At 31.9% G+C, this 22,448-nt stretch overlaps 2 protein-coding genes across 2 annotated transcripts in view; both read left to right on the forward strand.

The window, feature by feature from the left end:
- LOC111625070 (echinoderm microtubule-associated protein-like 2) overlaps window positions 1-16,951 on the forward strand; it is a 104,372-nt gene extending 87,421 nt beyond the window's left edge. Inside the window, exons 20-21 of the mRNA XM_023368101.1 lie at window positions 2,367-2,497; window positions 16,630-16,951. Coding sequence (XP_023223869.1) covers window positions 2,367-2,497; window positions 16,630-16,755 — 257 coding nt within the window. The 3' untranslated portion in view covers window positions 16,756-16,951. The remainder of the gene's footprint in view (window positions 1-2,366; window positions 2,498-16,629) is intronic.
- LOC111625051 (fasciculation and elongation protein zeta-1-like) lies at window positions 10,692-11,626 on the forward strand. Its single transcript, XM_023368078.1, has 2 exons — window positions 10,692-11,124; window positions 11,552-11,626. The coding sequence occupies exons 1-2, from the start codon at window positions 10,817-10,819 to the stop codon at window positions 11,595-11,597; spliced, it is 354 nt and encodes a 117-aa protein (XP_023223846.1). The 5' UTR covers window positions 10,692-10,816; the 3' UTR covers window positions 11,598-11,626.
- Window positions 16,952-22,448: the final 5,497 nt, after the last annotated feature.

The following is a 22,448-nucleotide window of genomic DNA, read 5'->3' on the forward strand; positions in this document are numbered from 1 at the left end:
GGAGTATTTTATACATTTTAAATAACAAATAGACTGAATTAATTAGGATATCTTACAAAAAAGAAAGTATTAAAAAAAAAATTGAAAGTAGCATGCAATTGGGTTATAAAGAAATTGCTTGATGGAAACTAAAATATATCTGAACAGTTATTAGGATTTTAACTAAATTATTTTATTACATTTTACAATACAGAGTTTAAATTATCAAATTTTTATATATTCTCATATAACAATTCACAATAAAAGTCAAAACAGAAGTTTTACACAATTAAAAAAAATAAATGCATTTTCAATTTGAGGATAAATTTTAACACACAATGCTATAAAAATATAAACCTAAATGAAAAAACTTCTAATTGCATACAGAAAAGTGACATTAAAATTTGAAAAGTGAATGTTTTTATAGACTAACTAGCTTACCCGTCGCGCATTGCTGCGATCTCAGAAGAAAGGAAATTCAAGCAAACTCGTTATGATAAAATTCAATTTACATTTTATCATTTTTATTGAAACTTATTATTATTATTATTAATTTTCATCGGGAAAACATTTCAAAGTGTCGTTTCAATTCTGTTTATTTATTGGAGTGTTTGTGGATACACGATATTTTTTGTTTTTCCGTCTGGTGCGTACACGAATAAATCGGAAGGTTTTTCGACGCGTGAGCCGGCCACATACAGTTGTCCATGCGAGAAGCACGGATTCTCCAAATTTAGCCCACACACTCGCTGCGATTGTCAGAAGTGCGATATTCCCCATTTTTATATATATTTTTAAATCCTTTATAATTTTAATTATTTAATTGCTCCTTCCTCTCTTCCTTGGCATGTTGTGAAATTTCTGATAGTTGGATAATAAACCGTTTTATTGTAATTTGTCTTTTTAAATTATTAGATGATAATAAAATTTGGAAAAGGGGATCCCTAGATCAGTAAAATAGGCGAATTTCCTTCTACAACTTCGGTTGTTGTTCGGTATACAGTTAAAGTTTTAACAAAGTTCGAGCGAATACGTAATTAGCAAAAAAAAAGTTGAAATAAAGTGATTAAACAAACATTATTACGAATATCGTAAATAACAGTTCACAAATGCATATATAGAAATATTTTTTGAAGGGGGAAATGGTCTTCACAATTTGAAATCGATCGAACACACTGTGCTCGAATGCTCGTGTAAACGCGCGCCATCTATCGTAGGATAAATGTACTATGCCAAAAACCTTCGCGGGAGTGTATTAAAATAGTTTCTGAAGTTTTATGGCAATCATACTATGCCATAAACCTTCGCCGGAATATATTAAACAACTTTCCAAAGTTTCACGGCAATCGGATAAACAGTGTGGTAATGCATGAAGGACAGACAGACACACACACAGACATACATTCATTTTTATATATATAGATTATCCAAATTCAGGGATTAAGTACAAACTTTCTTGTCACTTATTAATTAAGCATTTTATGCAATTTTCACCAGTTTTGAATACAGTAGAACCCCTCTAATCCGTCACCTTTGGGACTGGGGATATGGTCGGAACGCAAAAAGGTCGGATTATCAGAAAAAAGTAAAATAAACAATCTTCCCCTTTGTCCAGTCTTTGTAGCACTGCTAATTTTTCATTTAATGAAAGAGTAACGTGTTTACGTTTCACTCCTGACATGTTGAAAACACACACAAAACTGTACATGTACACACAATGTAAAACATATACTGTAACGAACACAGAAAAACGCCACGGATGGTGAGTCACCGACGAGTCGGGACAAGTTTCTCGACTCCGACCACGGTCGGATTAACCGGAGTGACGGACTAGCCGAGGGCAGACTAGAGGGGTTCTACTGTATATAAAAATTTATAGGTTCTTATAATAATAAACTATATCAAGCATAAAACTATGATGATAATTGACTTTTTGTTCTGAAGAACATTTTGTTTGTTCCAATTGTTTTTATAGGATTTTGATGATTTTCACTTAAAAAGCTGTCTGATGTGATTCTATGAAAGATACAAGCTTATAATAATCTTGCTTTTTTAGTGTCAAAAACTGTAAATAGTTTTAATTATTTGTAAATAATCTTCTAATTGTTGAATTTTAATACAATGATCTTTTCATTCTTATCATTATATTTCTTTGCTTTAAAAATATTTATGTATTAAAATTGTAACAATAAAATTATAATAAAAAAGCTCAAATTCTGTATGAAAAAATTTAAATAAAAATATCAGCTGACTTTTTTTATTTAAACTTAATTCTAAAATAAATTTTTTTTTAAATTAGTTATGCTAACAATTTTTTTAATTTTAAAGTTTATTCTTAAATTTTTATATATAAATAATTGTAAAATTAAATATTATCCAATAAATAGGAATTTGGCCAGAAAATTTAGATGGGACAGATATCAACGCATGTGATCGTTCAAATAATTGTAAGTTACTTGTTACTGGGGATGATGCTGGTAAAATTAAACTTTATACTTATCCTGCCTGTCAACCAAAGGTAAGAAAGCTATTATTATTATTATTAAATTTCTTTCTATTTATAGTTATACAGTAAATTCTATCTACTGTTATCATGGATATTGTCAGTTATTATCAGTTGTTTAATGTTATCAGAATTAATGTGTCACAAAACATATACCATAATTTTATGTGGATAATCTGCACTCATCTCTACTCTTCGAAACATTACTAGAATGGGAAGAAAACCTTCATACCTACATTACCATATATCTCACCTTTGAAGGAATGGTTGAAAATATGACACTAGTATCAGTATATCAGTTTAGAAGGTATTGCATCAAGCATTTCTTAGTTTTTGTTAACATTATATTGTAGATATGATTATAAATAAATGGAAAACATACAAAATGGGATATTTCATAAAGAATCTCTTAAACTGTAATAAAAATATGAAATGGCCACCAAACAACAAAATTTTTATCATTTTATCTTATTTATGTTTTATTTAACAAATATTAAGTAAATATATAAAATTAATGAGCAAAAATTATTGACATCATCACAATGCTGGGCTGAAATTTTTAATCATATTCTTTATTTATTTAATTTAAATATATGTTCTTGATTCAAATTAGTAGTGTCTTGCCCCTGAACATCATACTTTTGCTGATAACAACAGTCATGCCAGTCATCTATGTAACTCCATTTTTGAGAAANTTTGAAGGAATGGTTGAAAATATGACACTAGTATTAGTATATCAGTTTAGAAGGTATTGCATCAAGCATTTCTTAGTTTTTGTTAACATTATATTGTAGATATGATTATAAATAAATGGAAAACATACAAAATGGGATATTTCATAAAGAATCTCTTAAACTGTAATAAAAATATGAAATGGCCACCAAACAACAAAATTTTTATCATTTTATCTTATTTATGTTTTATTTAACAAATATTAAGTAAATATATAAAATTAATGAGCAAAAATTATTGACATCATCACAATGCTGGGCTGAAATTTTTAATCATATTCTTTATTTATTTAATTTAAAATATATGTTCTTGATTCAAATTAGTAGTGTCTTGCCCCTGAACATCATACTTTTGCTGATAACAACAGTCATGCCAGTCATCTATGTAACTCCATTTTTGAGAAAATTTTTGAATTGAAATCACATGACTTCTGGTCCAGACCAGAAGTTCATATATCATTTATCATGACCTCCTATCCCTAAGTTTTCTGTATTTGGTCTTGACTTTCGTTTATCTAACACCATTCTCTAGATTAAGGAAGGACAGACAGGCAGATCGATGACAGTGGAAATTTATAGATCTACAATTTTTTTCAAATTGCAGCCCAGTAATAATAATAATAGAGTTTCACTTTATCTGTTGACATGGTTTTCTGGTCTTGATGATCAATGGTTGGATTGCCACTAAAGCACTATGGTCAGATTAGGGTATGTTATTTATTGTGTGTGTGATAGGGTTTGGGAAGTCTTGACATTCTCAAAGTCCGGGACACAAGACAACCCACGATCAAAATCCCAGAACATCCCGGGACTTCGAGACTTCTCAGAATAAAATTAGAATCAAGTTCATTTTTGGCAAGATGTATCAATAAAAAAGCAATTTTAGTAAAAATCAACATTTATTGAACATAAAATCAAATCCTAACATTTATAACGTTAATTAAAGTCTAAACAATTCGTATGTATAATTCTTATAATCATAGATTCATTTTTTGGCAGTAAAATCTTAAAATTATAAAATCAACTTAGTAATCATACTAATCATTAATAATCATCACCTAGTCTCTATTCATTAGTCACATAAATAATATAATGAACTAGCAATTAGACATCTTTTCTGATTTAATAAAATAGGCTTTTAAAAACATCAGAGCATTTACAGCTTTGTCCGACAATCTGTTTCTGATTTTTGTAATAATGCCTCCGGACAAGGAGAATACACACTCGTTTTCAACAGATGTCAGTTTTATTGTGTTTAAAGCTTTATAAAGTAGTTCCAAACTTTCAGTTTGTTTTCCAGTTGCTTCAAATAACTGGAACTCTTTTTTTAATGCTGCTCTTGCTCTTTTAGCAAAAATTTTGAGTACATTTTCTTTGATTTTTTTTGATTGCCTGTTCCATTTGACTTTGAAGCAACTCATCAGGTTCTTTATGTACTGTAGAGCTACTGGTACTGGGTTTGCCATCCATTATTTCCAAATCTGGCATTTGGATACGAGGGATATTTTCAAAGCATCTGTAATACAGATCTTTCACAAAAGCAATAAATGCAGTTTTATTCAAATTCAAAGTAAAAAAATCGTATTTTGCGACTGTGAGCTGTGGTGACCAGTGTGCAAATATTTTAACAAACATATAACCAGTTGTGACCTTATTTCTTCTAGATGGGCTTTCAATGTTTCAAAGAATCGTACTGCCACATTATCATTTGTTGTTGTCGATTGAATTTTTTTCAGTAAAACGCCAATTATTGCTTTGGCTATGAGTAACGAAGAGTTTTGTCTGCTTAAGGCTTCTACAGTTATCTTGACTGGCTGCAATAAAGTAATGATTGACTGCAAAAGAAGAAGATTGTGTTCATTCCATTTGCCTAACATGTTTAAATTAGTGATGTAACGAATATTCAGTTACTATTCAGTATTCGGCCTATTTTTCGCTATTCAGCCGAATACCGAATACCTAAAAACAGGAGTGAGAAATAACAAAAACACAGTAAATTAATCATTTTGGTATTTAATGTTATCGGATTAGTGTTGTTTGTTTATATTTATTTATAACTTATAACACGCACAAAATAAAAAAGAACATAATATTAGTCACATGTATTTGCAATTTGTAATTACAAAGATCAGCAGACGTACACACTTATTCGTTCGAGAATCGTCGCACATCTGAGGTCTGACCCTGCCTATCCTTCTTTTTAAGCGCTCGTCTTTGCTCTTCCCTTTCTCTTTCCTCTATCGCTCTAGTCCACGTATGCATACATCATAATATGCGCTCATGATACTTTTGATTTGTCACTTTTTCGTCGTAGATTTCCCATTTTACAATTACGTGACTCATAACTTGGTGATAGCGGAGAAAAGAGACAGATAGGATGTCGGTATGAGTCACAGTTATGATTTCACAGATTCGAGACAGCTTGGTAGCTCGAACAGCCCCAGGCTTTCGTCCGTGCACGCTAAGTGACTTTCATTACAAGCATTTAGCTTTCCGAAGTCTATGACAACAATTGTTTGGCATTGACGGCCACAAATTTCGTGCCAATAAGCTGCCTCAACTTGTTCGATTATGTTATCAACTCAATTTCATATTTATTTTCACATTTTCACTTTGCGATCCTTCTCTCTTCTTTTTTCGTTACTTACACGTGTAGGTCATTTCATTGTTATCCACATTTGATATCATTTATCACATACAGTACTGCCATAATGCTCTTGTCTGTCCACTACAACTGTCAAGAATTAATGCGATTGACAAAGCGTAGTGACAGCGGGCCAATAGAGAGCAGCACGCCAATTTCGTATGTGCGTTAATCAAGCCGAATAGTTTGGCCGAATATTCGGCTATTCGGTATTCAGCCTGAGGTCGAATATACTATTCGTTGCAACACTAGTTTAAATCAATCAACGCTTTCTTTACGCAATTTTTTAGCTTCAAAAACCTTTCTGCCATTATAATTATAGAATTCCACCTCGTTTTGACATCCAGTAGTAAACTGAGTTCTTTTCCAAATTCTAATTTAACATATTTCTGTAATTGGCTGTTTTTCAGTGGACTCTTTCTAAACAATTTCACTAGGAATTGTGTTTTATCAAGCACTCTTTTAATTTCATCAATTGGTTGTAATGGGCAGTTTGTTTTGTAGCTGACATTGCAGTCCTCTTCTTCATCAGAAGAGTTGTTGTTCTTCATGATTTCATCCTCACTATCATCAGTATCTTTGGAAGTAGAAGCTGTGGATGTGGCAGTAATCGGATTTTTTTTAATAAAATGTGTCTACAACTGTATTGCGTGGTTCAAGCATAGAATCATCTTGCTGGGACTATCCCTTCCAAACTTCTTCATTACGTTTGGACCATTGCTGGTGGTGGCCACAATATGTTTTTCAAAATCCAATTGAAATCTTTTCAATGTATCTTCGACTATTTGTCTGATCTCTTTGGCACCGCACTTTCTGGGTATATACACTAATCCCAAATTGAAAACTTCTCTGTTCACACCATGCAGACACAAATTAAAGTACCTCCGGTTTTGGATGCTGGTCCATTCGTCAACTGAAAGACTGAAGCGTATACCAGAAGCTACAAAATCTTTTAAAGTCTGAATCATTTCTTCTTTTCTCTCTTCATAATAACTCAATACGATTTTCATGACATCAGTTTTGTTCTTACGCATTTTATAACCTCTCTGAATAATATTCTCATGAATGAATTTACTCTTGTGATTGCCCTTGTTATAAGTCCATCCTCTGCCGCCAAGCGGGAAATTATTTCAGGTAAAGACTTTTTTTGCAACATATCCTATTATTGTAGACTGCTTTTCAGTTTTAATTTTTTTACATTCCAGTTCACAAGATGTCCCAGACTGTATAACTGATTTTGATTTTTTTGGCTGATTTACAAAAATATTGTGAACTCTTTGCAGGTGCCTGTCAAGGCCTGTAGTATTCAACCCTTTATATGAAATTTGTTTTGGACATAATGAGCACTGCGGTTGATTCGTTTATTTTTTTATAATGTTTCCACACTTTTGATATACGTTCCATATTAAATGAATAGGTTAGTATCTATTTAAATTTGTTGATGATCTGAAACAATAATAATAATCCAAAATTAATGATATATCTTTGTTTACTGAGTATCACTATCATATCAATTATTTTTTTTATAAACAAATTTCATCCAAGGTAAACGTCTAACTGCAGTAAACAAAATCTAGTGTTTGTTTAAACTTACATTAGATGGTTGTCGTTTCCACAAGAGCGTTGTAACACAACCGTGCCCAGCACTTCACCTCATAAAGTGAAATTGACGACTGACTGACTGAGCTGACAGTGCTGACAAAGACAGTCACAAATATCACAATCTCATAAACAAATGTCACAAAATAACAATATGGTAGCAAATGCATTTGTAAAGATTGTCTTTTAACAGAGTAAGATTAAAAGTCACACGCCCTTGTAAATTACTCCCACCTGCGTTGTTTATTTGTAAACAGGAGGGAGAACAAAGGAAGCATCGCTCGGCTAACCTTTTGAAAATAAAATTATTACAATACAATTTCAATAAGTGTGTCTCGAGTCTTGACCTGAAAGTCCCGGGACTTTGAGACACGAGATGTCCCAGGACCCAAACCCTGGTGTGTGAGTGAGGTAATGACTGTGTTTGCAATGTAGTAGTCATACTTGGGCCAGTCTGTATTTGCCACTAGTTACCAAGAGAGACTGGCAGATTTTTTGAATGTGTACCTTATTAACCTGGGTGATATCCAAGGTGGTATCGTGTTGTGACATGTAACAACTATTTTGATTTACCCCCATAGAAGTGGGGGTTTAGTTATTAAAGAAGTTATCAAAGAAGTACAAATAACATTATAACCACTCCTATCTTTAAGACAAATTACTTTATATTAATTGTTAGCCAAAATATAGGAATCTGGGATTTAATGATCTGATTATCATAGAATATTAAAGTTTGTTTGAAACAGAAAAAAACAATGTTTTAATGTTTGAGATAGTACCTTCTAAACTTTAATACTAGTAAGTGTCATGCTCTCAATGGCTACTCTAGAAGCAGAGCACATACATTAATGCAGATTATGCAATGATTCTATTTCTGATCTAGGAATTTCTAAGTTCTATTAACTTCAACTGATAAATACAATCAATAAGATTATGATATATCAAAACTTCTTTAAATTCATTTAATTTCTGGAGGAATAAGGATTTTCAGTCAGAACTCAATCATTTACAATAAGTTATCAATTATTGAAAATTTCAGTTAGTAGAAATTTTTTCTAATTTATATGAATATATAAATTAGAAAAAATTTTATCTGAGTATATTTTTTTAGTCATTATATTTTGAAATATAATCAGTCTAATCATTTACAGGGTGGGTAGAAAGTAACTAGGCATTGAGAAATTTGCTATAATATCTATATTTCTAACACAAAGATGATGAAAATTATTTGACAATTATTTATTTATTTTTATTTAATATGCATACTGGATTCACTCCTTGATGTAGGAAGCAAAACCATCGCCCCCCCCCAAAAAAAAACACTTAAATACAATAGGCATAAGATCACAATCAAAAATTATATATTATTACAATATTAATTAAAATAAATAACAATTTAAATATTAAAGTTTTAAAAAAATCAAATATAATAATTAGTTAAAGTTTAAAGCTAAAGTTAAGATTTGGGAGCATCTGTCAATAATAATACAAAACCAATAAACAAGATAAAATAAAACAATCAACCAAAAGAGAAAGCAAATTGCTTACCTATAAAAAAGAAATAAATTAGTAACAAAAACACAGCACTGACAGATGCTCCCAAACAACACCAGCAGTAAGGCCAATTTTATAGTAGAGGAATCACGCCCCCAAGACAAAAAATCAACAGATTTTCTTAGAAACAAAACACTTTAAATTGATAGCATGGTTCCAATAAAATTTTAAGAAATAAAGACCTGATAAGAACTTCACAACCAAAAATTTCAACACTTTAAGACGCCCACATTTAGCCAAAATATGTCAGGCATCCACAATTTCGTTCTCAACACAAAAATTATACAATTCTCTAGAATAATTATTCAAAAAATTCAGAGAATTACATCTAACCTGTATAAATAAAGACAAAATATTAAGGGAAACATCTTGATTATATAAAAAATTATCAAAAAAAGTAACATTTAAATCCTTATACCAGCAATTATATACACTATTATTTATTTTTTCATTTATACTGTATAAAAACATATCAAAAATGTTAACGAGGAGAAGAGACCAGTCCATTAAATCCTCATCATTTTTAAAGTAGGGTGACTAGAAATTAAACGTATATTTTTAAAAAATTATAATTTTTATTGCGATTTCCGACCACCCCCTGACTTAATTAAACTTATATATAATAAAATCTATTAATTAAAAAAATTAAAAAGCTATCAGAGGTCGTTTTTGACATCAGAAAGCAGCTTTAAATAACTTTACCGAAGGAAAATCGGTGCACTACAATTTTAGAACGATTAATTAATTTTGATAAAAAACTCCCATTAAAAAAACATTAAAAGGCAATTAAGCCTTAAATCGCGATAAAATTTTTTCGCGTGGGCAAAAAATTTTGAAAAAATTTGGGGACCTAAAAAACATTCCAAAAATTCAAAAAAAAAAATTGGGAGGCCCAAACGCCCGCGTTTTTCGTAATGCTATGTAACTTGCCTGAGATATCTCGGGTTATGAGCTTAAGGGGTTTTAAATTAATAAGATTAATACCATGATTATTACAGGTACCAATAAAATAACATGTCCAGTCTATAGATTTTTTATTAAGTATAAATTTCAGACAGACTTTATTCAAACGATGATCATCAAGATTAGAAATTCTTATAATCCAATTTCTTATCCTGCTAAATAATATACATTTTATAGGGGTCAAAGCACATTCCATCATGATTAAATAACCTGGAGTACAACAAGGTAAATAAAATAAGTTTTTAATAAATTCAACCTGTATGCCAACACCATTGGCCAAGTTAAAACCCCAAATCTCTGAAGCATATAATAAAGAGGGCAGAATCACAGTTTTCAATAAACGTAAATAATCAGTCAGATTATATAGTTTGGCAGATCTCCCTAATCGAATAACTTTATTCATCAATACTCTTGCATGAGTTCTCTTATTAATGTAATGCATACGGAATAAACCATTAAACGAAAATGTAATACCCAAATATTTATAGTTAGAGACAACTTGAATTGGAGAACCTTTAAACCACCATTTATCCACCCTCACACTCTTACCGTAGTCATACTTGGGCCAGTCTGTATTTGCCACTAGTTACCAAGAGAGANACCGAACCCTTTACCTTCTACCATTCACGTATTTAAAAATATTTTTATTATCTAATGATATATCTTAAAAATTCTTATATTGTATTCTCGAAAAATCCTTTTCGTTTAATATTTAATCTGATATTTATTCGAAGATTTCGTTATTTTCTGTAAAACGCTGTTTCGAGGGAAAAATTATGAATCAAGAATGGTTTAACTGGAGGGCGTGGCCGACGACGTCATTGAGATCCGGATGACCGAAAGATGAGGGAAGTCAAAATGGCGGAACTCAAAATCGAAGCTCCTTTAGCAAAGACGGAAGAATGGACGGATTATTGTGAATATGAAAATACCGACGATTATGAAAACTTCAACAAAGATACATACAAAAGCCCTAATGCAAACGATGGATTCGTGGATAATTTCAGTGATACGTTCTCCACGTCACTCGAGGATCTGGTAAATACTTTCGATGATAAAATTACTAAATGCTTCTGTAATTACGATGAAAAAGTCGAGAAATTTGCACCCGTTCAAGTCCGAAGTCAAGAAGAGATCATGAATGAATGCCAGTAAGTATGCTAATAAAGGTAATATTGCTATTTCCCTCCCCCTTTCTAACGCTTATTTCCACATTAAAAAATCTGCTTATTTCCACTTTACATTAAAATCCGATTCATTTTCAAATGGTGATTAAAATAACATTAAAACAAATCGTTTTCGATATTCTTAAGAAATATCATTGTAAACAAGGAAGAAATGTATAATAATAAACCATTGCATGTTTCACTTTTGACATTTGTTTATCAATGTTATCAGATGGAGTTTTTCATAAAAGGGATTATTCTTTTATTGAAGCTGTTCTTTGCATTAGAAGCTTTATACGTTATTTTGATATTAAAAATTGATTGCTTCGGAGATGTTCTTCATAAATCATTGTGTCTTGTTTATTTTTGGGTTTTATTCTTTTATTTTATTTATATATTTCATTTTTTTCAGTGATTCCTTCACGGTGCTTGGCTATTCGAAGGATTGTTGCTATTAGAAAAATACCTGAATTCATTATATATATATANAATTTCAAACCATTTTCATCTAAATAAATTGCCAATTTATCAATCAATCTCTGCAGTCCAACCACAGAATCAGATAAAATTACAATATCATCAGCATAAGCCAATATTTTAATCTGGAAACCATTTATTTCTATACCATCACCAGAAGAATTAATAATGCCAAAGAGATCATTCCAAAAAATACTAAACAAAATTGGGCTCAAAATATAGCCCTGCTTAACACCAGTCTTAGAGAACATTAATGGCAAACAGTTACCTCCAACTCTTACCATAAATGAGGAGTTTTGATATAAAGCAATGAGTAAAGATACAAATTTATAATTAAAACCATAATGCAACATTATTAACCACAGCAAATTCCTACAAACTCTATCAAACGCAGAAGATAAATCAACAAAAAATGTATACACTTTCCTACGTTTCTGTAAAAAAGTTTTCTGGATAACCATATACAAAACATAAATATTATCCAGTGTGGAATAACTAGCCCAGAAACCTGTCTGATTTTCATGCAATATATTTTTAACTTCTAACCATTGAGTCAACCTTCTATACAGAATAATACAAAACAATTTTGAAGCACAAGATGATAACCAGATACCTCTATAATTACCAGGAACATTCTTCCTACCATTCTTATAAATCAGAATTAAAATACTTGTCTTCCAAGATTCCGGTATTATCCCAGTATCAAAAATCTTTGAGAAAAGACTCAAAAGATGTGGTCTCAGCAGCTCAAATTTCCAAAATTTCATTGGGATCCCATCAAAACCTGGGGTCTTATTTGGCTTGTACTGTACCACCTCAAAGCATCATTAAGCTCATTTATAGAGAATTCATGGTCCAAAAGTTCATCATACCAATTCCTACAATAATTAAAAATTGAAATATCCACAAATGAGGATCCAAGGAACCAAATAAATTAAAAAAGTGATGAAACCAATCATTAATAGGCATAAAGCTGAAATTTCAAGACAGCCTGCTTAATATGATGGAAATAATTCCAAAAAAGTCTATTATCTTTCCTTAAACAATTCTGAATTTTACCAGCAAATGATTTTTCTTTACAATGCAAAACCACTTCACCAAACTTCGTAACATAACAAAATGCAAACGATCATTAGAATCATTACTCTTCCTAAAAGATCTCCAGGCTCTATTCCTAGCACTAATTAACATCCTACAGTCCAAATCGAACCATGAAAAAAAATTCTCATGTCTCCTGATATTATAAATCCAGACTTACAAGCCCCACTAAAAAGACAATTACTCAGGTCTTCCATTGAATCAAATTTATTCAAAATACATATTTCCTCCAAAACCAACCTTAATTCATCCTTTCTGAATTCATCCCAAAACAATCTATTAATCCTCTGTCTCTTCTTGAAAGAGACCCCTCTGTCTCTTCTTGAAAGAGACCGATCTATCATTATCACAAGCCAGTCATAAAATCAACAGGTTATGATCAGAATCCAAAAACTGATCCATCTGAAGAGAGAGAATATCTTTCCAAATTAATGGAGAAACTATAACCAAATCAATAACAGAACAACCATTACTAGAGATAAAGGAATATTCACCTGCTTTATCTCCTAAACATCCCCCATTAACAATAATCATATTTAAATCATCACATAAATGAAGCAACTTTCTACCACAAGAATCAATCGCCAAGTCTGTCGAATTCCTATGCAAAGGACAAACAATATCAAAAGAATTGCAAAATGCATCAGAAATTATATTCTCCAATCCAATCCTAGCATTAAAGTCACCAGCAATCAATACATTCCTATTATCTAATATCAAACCAGTTAAAGTATCAAAAATAGACTGCCAGTCAATTTTTCCGAAAATAAACAAAACATACCAAAATATTATCAAGTTCGGCACCAAATTTGACAAGTATTAGGAAGTCATCTTGATAAACAACAACACAGGAAAAAGAGGATCTTATTGCTAATAACCAGCCTGCACAATAACGATCTTTCATGTGAACTTAAAAGCCTTTCCAAAACAAAGATTATAATCTTGCAAACAAATAGTTAAGTCCAAATTTCTATTAGTAGAGCCATACCAGGTTTCAGAAAGAAATACAATATCATACTGCAATAAATACTTCCAAAAAAACTCAGGTTTATTAAATAAACCAGCACAATTCCAAATCAAAAAAGAAGTATGCCTATCTGGTAGTTGCTAGGATGAAACAGGCTTAACCTGGTCACAATCAACATCATAAAAGTACTTTGTTCCATCAATAATAATTTTATCATAAACTATTTTTACCATTTGCGCTCCAGAAAGTTTTGATTGTCTACCGAAATCCCGACTCTTAAATCTATTATTTCTCACTCTAGGAGAGAAGTCATCATTTACATAGACATCATCCGGTTTTAACTCCAGAATTCGTTTCTTAAAGTACATTTTTTCATAATAATCAACAAAAGTACAGTACAAATAATTAATCTAGGAGAATTGGCCTTTTTCTTTCCCACTCTCAGTGCCCTACCAATCTTAATGTCAGGCATCTGTAAAACTCATGTAGCAAATCCAACTATTTTCTCTTTCGTTTCTAGAGACGATTCATCCCAAACCTCTTCTAAACCGGAAATGACAACATTATTTATTGGACGTTGATTATCCAAAAAATCAAGTTCATGAGTAATATCATTAAACTTTTTCATAACATTACTTTGATCACTTAAAATACAATTTTTATCAGCCAATTTTTCTAATGTTTCTAATCTATTATCTAAATCAGCCAAACCTTCATCTAACTTTTTTAACCATTCGGATACATAATTTAATCTAGAAATAAGTTTGTCGACCTTAGAATTTGTGGATAAATGTAAATGCAACAGGACACGTATACCCTCTTTGAGGTTAAAATCTTCTCCTTCCAGAAGATATGCAAATTCTTCCTCCTCACTACTCTTCAAAGATTTCTTTTTACTACTAGTCTCTCCTTCCCTGAAGCTTGGTGAATATGACTTTCTTTTCGGATTAACTGCCATTATAATAAAAACTTACCTATAAAAAAGAAATAAATTAGTAACGAAAACACATCACTGACAGATGCTCCCAAACAACACCAGCAGTAAGGCTAATTTTATAGTAGAGGAATCATGCCTCCCTGGTAAGAATTTCACAACCAAAAATTTCATCACATAATACTTTAAGATGCCTGCATTTAGCCAAAATATGCCAGGCATCCACAATTTCGTTCTCAACACAAAAGTTATACAACACAATTCTCTCAAATAATTATTCAAAAAATTCAGAGAATTACACCTAACCTATAAAAAATAAATAAATTAGTAACAAAAAACACAGCACTGACAGATGCTCCCCTATATACCTTGTTAAATGGAAATATGGATACGTACCTTAAAATTCAATATTCTATCCGCAACCAAACCTGTGGTCATTAGCTTTGAATGACAATTCTTGATTGTTTCTGGATGGATTGTGGCGTGATGTCTCTTTACCATATGCCATCTCTGCACAGCAAATACTGGTTTCATACATTCATGCATGCAGCAATCTGTATTGGCTGATTACTTGTTTGTTTAGAAGCAATCTTTTTTTGTCACTGCATGTTTGACTTCTCTTGGTCACTGCTCACACCACTGATGTGAGAATTATAAAATTCCATTGATTGATGTACCATACATGTGTGAGAATCGGGGTTTAAGCTGTTTTCCGACAACGGGAAGGTGAGTCCCGCTCACAGGGTCAGTGGATGACAATTTAGGAGGGTGAAAATCGAGTGGGAGGTCACGGATAAGTCGATAAGGTGTTGGCCGAATAAGAGTAAACACATATGTTTAAGATATTATATAAATTTAATTAACAAATGCTATATAAAAATGTTACAAAGAACAAGATTTATAATAATAATAATTTCAAACTGAAATTCCAATTATTGGTTAGCTGGATTGCATCTCGCCTATTTCCGAAAGAGGATAGTCTCTGATCTTCATTACTATTTATTTCTTAATTAGCCCTGGTCCACCTGAGAGAAAAGAGAGAGTTCTACTTACTAAGTTGTAGATAGTAGAATCTTGCTCAGTCGTCCATCGTCGGCAGTCAGTGTTTAAAGGCAGTTGATTGGTTGATTCCTGTTGTCTTGAAGGCCACCCTGATGACTGGCCTCTTTATACCAAATTTGAGGGGGTGAAAACTAAGATATTATTAATGATTTATATGCACATCTGTTAGTGTGTTGATGTTTGGATCTAGCTAGTACGGACAACTGACAGAGAAGTTTGTTTAATTCACTGATATCAGTGTCTAGAAGATATGATTTTATAATATAAATTTCTATAGGTTTGACAGATCTCATTCGTAAATTAACATTCAGCTGACAATAATTTCTGTAAACTGATCAACAATCTAGATATTGTTTATATCAAACGTCGCATTTGACTACGAACGAAGCGGTTTATTGCTGTAACCACGTGTCACATGAAACCAAAGAGGGGATAAGAAACATCTCTTATTCCCATCTTGTTGACATTAACATCTATAGAATTACCTTTAAACAAATGGAGGAGATTTCCTTCATTGCTATTTTAACATTCTCCTTTTTTTTTTTTTTTTGGGGAGAGCGTCTCGGTCATTGACCGCAGATTTTCTCCTTTTTCTCTTTACAGAGAAAATTCCGAGGTTTATACTGTTTTAAGACAGAAAGAGTTTCAGACTTTCACACATGCACACAAATTTTATTAAGATTATACTTCATTTTTAAAAAATTATAGTGATTTTTCAATGCCTTGTTACTTTCTATCCACCCTGTAGTTATTCATTGCAAATGTTCTGATAAATTCAGTTTCTATCTCATTAAATTTGATATATATTCAAAGTGTAATTTTTGAGTTATAAAATTCTAAAAGTAAATTTTTGTTGTAGTATAGCTTCATATAATAAATAATCTAATAAAGAAATTGATTCAAATTATGAATATTTAGTTAATTTAATAAATCAGAAATCCTTTTTAATTAGTGCCTACACCATATATACTGTGGCCATAGCAGTTATGTTACAGCAATTGGATTTCTACAGGATGATGCCCGAATAATCTCTCTTGGTGGTAGAGATTGGAGTATTTTACAATGGATGATCATTTAGAATTTCTTAAATGGAATTTATTAAGAGAGAATTTTATTTATTTTCCATAGATATTAATAAGAACTGAAAAAAAAATAATGGCTATGAAAACTTTATTTGTAATGAATCCATTTTCTAAATTTTTGATTAAAATAGAATAAAAATTGTAGGACACTGCCATATCATGTTTAATGTTATAGAAAAATTTTTGATACAAAATATGNGTAGCCCGAGAAATAACCGAAGATTGAAGCGCCACAGCACTAGCGAAAATTTAAATTTGCCGACTGGAATGCTTTCAGATAACGGGCGTTTCGGATAACCAGCTTTCGGATAAACGACGCTCTACTGTAGTTAAAAATATAAAAAGGTTTTAATAAAATATGATAACAGATGGCGCTACCATAACTTTATATGTTGCTGGGAAAGTTGAGCAACTGGTTTATTTAATTTAACTGTTGCATTTACATTTATTGAAATGTTTTCAAATAATAATAAAATTGTTTTTCTAGTTTAAGTTTTGATATTGAATTCATTAAATTAAAGCATTTATAAATTCATATCAAAATTTGAAGAAGAGAAACTTCAACTTAGTATGAATAAACCTATGATATACTTTATGGAGTCAACAAACATTATACAAATTTACTGAAAAGAACAAGAAAAGAAAAAAGTCTTTGTATAAGTATTTTAGACAATCAAGTCCATCTTCACTCATGTATTCTGCTAATGGAGAATGAGAGAAAGTTATACTTAGGAACCAAAGAGACTTAATTGCAAATTAGATGAGTGCAAGAGAGCATTAGGACAGAGAAAGCCATGATGACACTGAGTTAGGGAGCATACAAGAGAGAAATCTCAATAAATTGTGATAATGATAAAATTTTATAAGAAATAAAAGAAAAAGAGAGTTTGGAATATACAAAATAGGTATAGATTTACAAGAAAAATATGAGAAGTGAGGTGATTAATAGCAAAGCTTCAAATGTGTTACTATCAGTGTGGAAATGGCTTTTAAAAGATGATGAAATATTAACAAGAGTAACACAGATAAAGAATTAACACTATGGATTTCTATTAAATTAAGATTCCTTCAGACTTTTAAAAACTAATGTTAATTTTACTATATTTTTTTACTGTATTTTCATACTTATGTTTGATTAATTTGTATAATTCTATATTAACGGATAAGCAGAAACTGTAAAACATTAAACAAAATGTTTTGTAATTTAAAATCATAGTTCAAAAACTTTCTCCAGCATAGAGCAATGATGATTAAATGGAGATAATCATTATCTATCTGAAAGAAAACATTTCTTAAATGATAATGGTAATATCTCAGGAGTTTAAAAATTTATATCGTAAGAACTTACTCTTTGAACTTATTATAATAGTGCTTCTTCCGAAGGTATATTTAATTATCTGAAAGTATATAAATAACATCAACTCACAGCTCGAGTAATATATAATCAATTGACAAACGATCGCCTAAATATCAGGCTATAACACGGCTAATTAAATGATTGGATTAAAGTAAATTTGACAATAGAGGTAGGCGTTAGGCGCCATCTCTTAAGTAAATTAANCTAAGGCCCCAGAATGGTTATCATGCTGATGGGAAACTACTAAGAAGATTTTACTCTGACGCATATAGGTGACGTAATGAATTTCTGTAAAATATGGGAAAAAATGATATATGTATTTCTCTGAAACGTAGAAATGACGGGAAATGCTAAAGATTTCATAAATGAACAAAGGGGAAGAGAATGTAAGAAAAATTCAGAGTAACGTAAATGGCAAAAAATTGGCATTAATTATGTCGTAATCATTATATATAAGAGAAACGTCCGATACGTTTTAATTAATATATCGTCTAAATTTTTATGTAATTAATAACATTTTTCTTTAAATGAGTTCTAATTTCTTCCACAAGCCCTGTAACAAAATGTTTGTTTCTATTTACTATAGCATTTTAATCACATTTATCGATTTAGAACGTGGCTGCCAAACCTTTTTGTATATGTGATCTACTTTTTAAATTGACATCGAGACTTATCAATGTACGGGAAAAATTAAAAAATTAGATTCTGATATATAATGTTTACTAAACATTTTGTAGGAACAAAAATTTTAGAATAATTGTTAGGGAAGCCTGTTTTAAATGGCCTATAGAATTGAGTTCGTTCTCAAACTTTGATAGGTCGATTTTGTATTTTGCGTAATTTTTTTTTTCATTGGATGGTGGTCATTTCCCTATACAGGGATCAGAATCACCCTTGTCCCGCAAATAGCACCACAAGGGTATTTTGCGTAATATGAGACAAGGAAATTAAAAATGCAATAAAAATCGGGTGTCCATGATTTCGTTTTCCTTTTTTAATTTTTTTTTTGCCAGTTACGACGTCACTGCCGTGGCAGCGACAAGGGATTGTTGTAGATGCCTCCAAAATAATAACATTGACTTACTAGCGTTTCGGTTCAATTCTTAGAAAACGAACTGTATCTAATTTATAATATAATCGTATTACAAAGAAATACTGGGAACTCAATAAATACTAATGATAGAGCTTATGCATTGCCAAGATTTAGCAATATATTTTTAAAAGTCAGGAATATACGGCTAAAGTGAGAATCTTTTAAACATTGGTCAGCGTGTTTATCACTTAAAGAATTAATTTCTGGTTTTAAAATGTTCATATCGGAAAATGCGGATTTCGGCAAATACATAGAGCCAAAACAAGACATCAATTTTTGTGCCGCGTTTGTTAGGATTGAGATCATCGCAGAATCTCATCGTCCTAATATTACTACCAAAAGAAAAATATACATGGTGTTTAATTTAACATTTATCAGATCATAAAAGAGATCTTTCCGGCATTACACGAAAATATGCATTCTATGGTGCATTAATTCTACTGCGATGTTTACAGTAAAATAAATTCATTCATTCAAAAAGAAACATGTATAAATCGTGCAGAAGTTTGGCGGTAATACGTAGATTAGTAAACAATACACACCACACTGTAATTTGTCAAAAATTTTATTTTGACAAATTACAGTGCGACGATGTGTGTGTGTAATAGTCACACACACATGACGACGATGTGTGTGTAAGAGTCAAAATTATTCAGTCTTCTGAATGGTAGAACATTGCACAATGTCTTCTCATAAACACTACTGTGAAATGATTATATTTTATTGGAAAACGAGACGAAATTTACATGAAGCAGTAGAGGAAAAGGTGGTATTGCGGAACACTGCGGGTATTATGGAACCAGTCGATTTCGAACTGATAATAAAAGCGAACTGTAGCGGATTGTGGCTGAACTGAACTAGCAGACATCCACAGCAAGGGGAAACCCCGTTTCATTTCGGGGAAACCCCGTTTCATTTCAGTTAAACGGTTGTCCGTATTGAATCAGCAAATTTATGTTTTTCAAAATTCGAAAGTTTTGAATGCTAAGTGAATTTAATTATTTTTAAAATATAAATCGTATAGTTGTAGGTTCACTGGTGCATGTATTCCGTTCCAGAGACTTAGGGGTACATATTAATCTGTGTGATGTTCACGTTTTTTAAAATTTAGTCTTGACAGATTTTTGTGTTTTGTCTTGACAGATAAAATTTGGGTAATTCAAGATGGCGATTCCATTGGTGCTTTTAATATGGAACCCAACTCCTCCGAACTCTCTATTTGCAAGCAGACATTCGTCCGGAGCAGTTTGTGAAAAAGACATTAGGTAGAAAGCCAATTCTTCCCGAGAATATCGAAAAAGAGCTGCTGGAATATATATTGTTGATGGAGGTCATATTTTTCTATTATAAAAGCATTTTTCGATAAAATATATTAGAGTAAATAACTTTGTAATTATTTAACATTTTTTGTACTTTCCTATTTGTTTTTGGATACATTAAAGCATTTTTTGAAAACATACAGTAAGGTTCCATATTACCACCCGATTTTCTTTAAGCCTACTTTCTGACTTTTTGTATAAAAGCTTTCAAAAACCATACTTATAGTTACATTAGCGAAAAATCCAATTAGGAATATTTAGTTTAATAGTTACCAGTACTTTTCGCACAAAAAATGTGGGTGTAGTTATGATACCTTGTTTACAATTCACTAAAATGAAAATGGGGTTCCATAATACTACCGTCTCCTCTACATATGTACATTCCACGAACTCTTTCCGGTAGCATCACGATTAGCCTAAAATGTTTTGAACATATGCTAGGACAGGGGTCAGCAACCTTTCAGCGGTGTTGTGCCGAACCTAAGTTCTTATGTTCTTACACGTGATGTGCATACACTGAACTATGGTTTCCATTTAAATGTGTAATTAATAATTAAAATATAATTTTTACTACATTTCTATTCAATCAGATTGCCACTGAAATCGTCCCGCATATTATAAGTTGCCGACCCCTGTATTAGGCTATAACAAACTAAAGCTAATTGTCTTTTATTATGCAGTATTGGTTTTTATCGTTTACAGTCAGAAATTTTTTGTATGTTACGCTAAATCATCTTAAAATTATTTCCTTCTGCTTTCTTTGAGCTTGGGAGAGACGAGGAAAATTCATGCATTGCCTCGGAACTACCGTGCGACATGTCCCTGTTGAACGAATTTACTGTATTTTACTGTAAACATCGCAGTGGACTATATGCATATACTCGTGCAATTCTGGAAAGATCTATTTTATACTTGAGTAAATGTTAAACACGCTGGTATATATTTTCCTTTGATAGGAAACTAGGATGACAAGAGTTTGTCTTGTTAGGCTGTGTACACATTAGGCGTTTTGCGTTGCGTTAAACGCGTGTCAGCAGCGTACACACCGCGCGTTAGCTCGGTGTTTGACGACCGTTTAGTGCAGCGTGAGCACTGACTCAGTTTGGAAATGGACGTGAAAGTAATTGCTTGTGTGTGCCTCCTCCATCGTCGCTATAAAAGACGATGGCAGAAGCAAAGAGAATTTTGGATGCAACCAATATTACGAGATAAACTGACGCATGGAATGTTTGTGACGTTGTATCCAAAACTAAGATAATATGAACCCAAATTTTTTAATTCTTTTAGAATATCTATAAAATCATTTGACGATGGCTGGTCTCTTTTAGATTTCATCAATAAATAGATCAGTATCGAAATGATCGTTCCCATTTCGGCCAACGTACGTCCACTCTACCCGAAAGCGCGCGATCGAATGTACAACAACATGGCAACATATATATCTCAAAGCGCGCGGCTGACGCCCGCGAAAAGCGCGTTCTAACAAAAATCTATCAACGCGCGTTTGGCCAGAAGCGCGCGTTTGAGTATGTATACCTATGCAGAACTCTTGGTTCTTTAAAACGCGCGTTTAAAAACGCTTAGGCTGTGTGCACATTAGGCGTTTTTAAACGCACGTTTTGGTAACGCGCGTTTTAAAGAACCAAGAGTTCTGCATAGGTATACATACTCAAACACGCGCTTCTGGCCAAGCGCGCGTCAAACGCGCGTTGATAGATTTTTGTTAGAACGCGCGTTTCGCGGGCGTCAGTCGCGCGCTTTGAGATATATATGTTGCCATGTTGTTGTACATTCGATCGCGCGCTTTCGGGTAGAGTGGACGTACGTTGGCCGAAATGGGAACGATCATTTCGATACTGATCTATTTATTGATGAAATCTAAAAGAGACCAGCCATCGTCAAATGATTTTATAGATATTC

The sequence above is a fragment of the Centruroides sculpturatus genome, unplaced genomic scaffold (genome assembly GCF_000671375.1).
Source record: "Centruroides sculpturatus isolate CEXI.00-Female unplaced genomic scaffold, Cexi_2.0 scaffold40, whole genome shotgun sequence".
Taxonomy (NCBI): Eukaryota; Metazoa; Arthropoda; class Arachnida; order Scorpiones; family Buthidae; genus Centruroides; species Centruroides sculpturatus.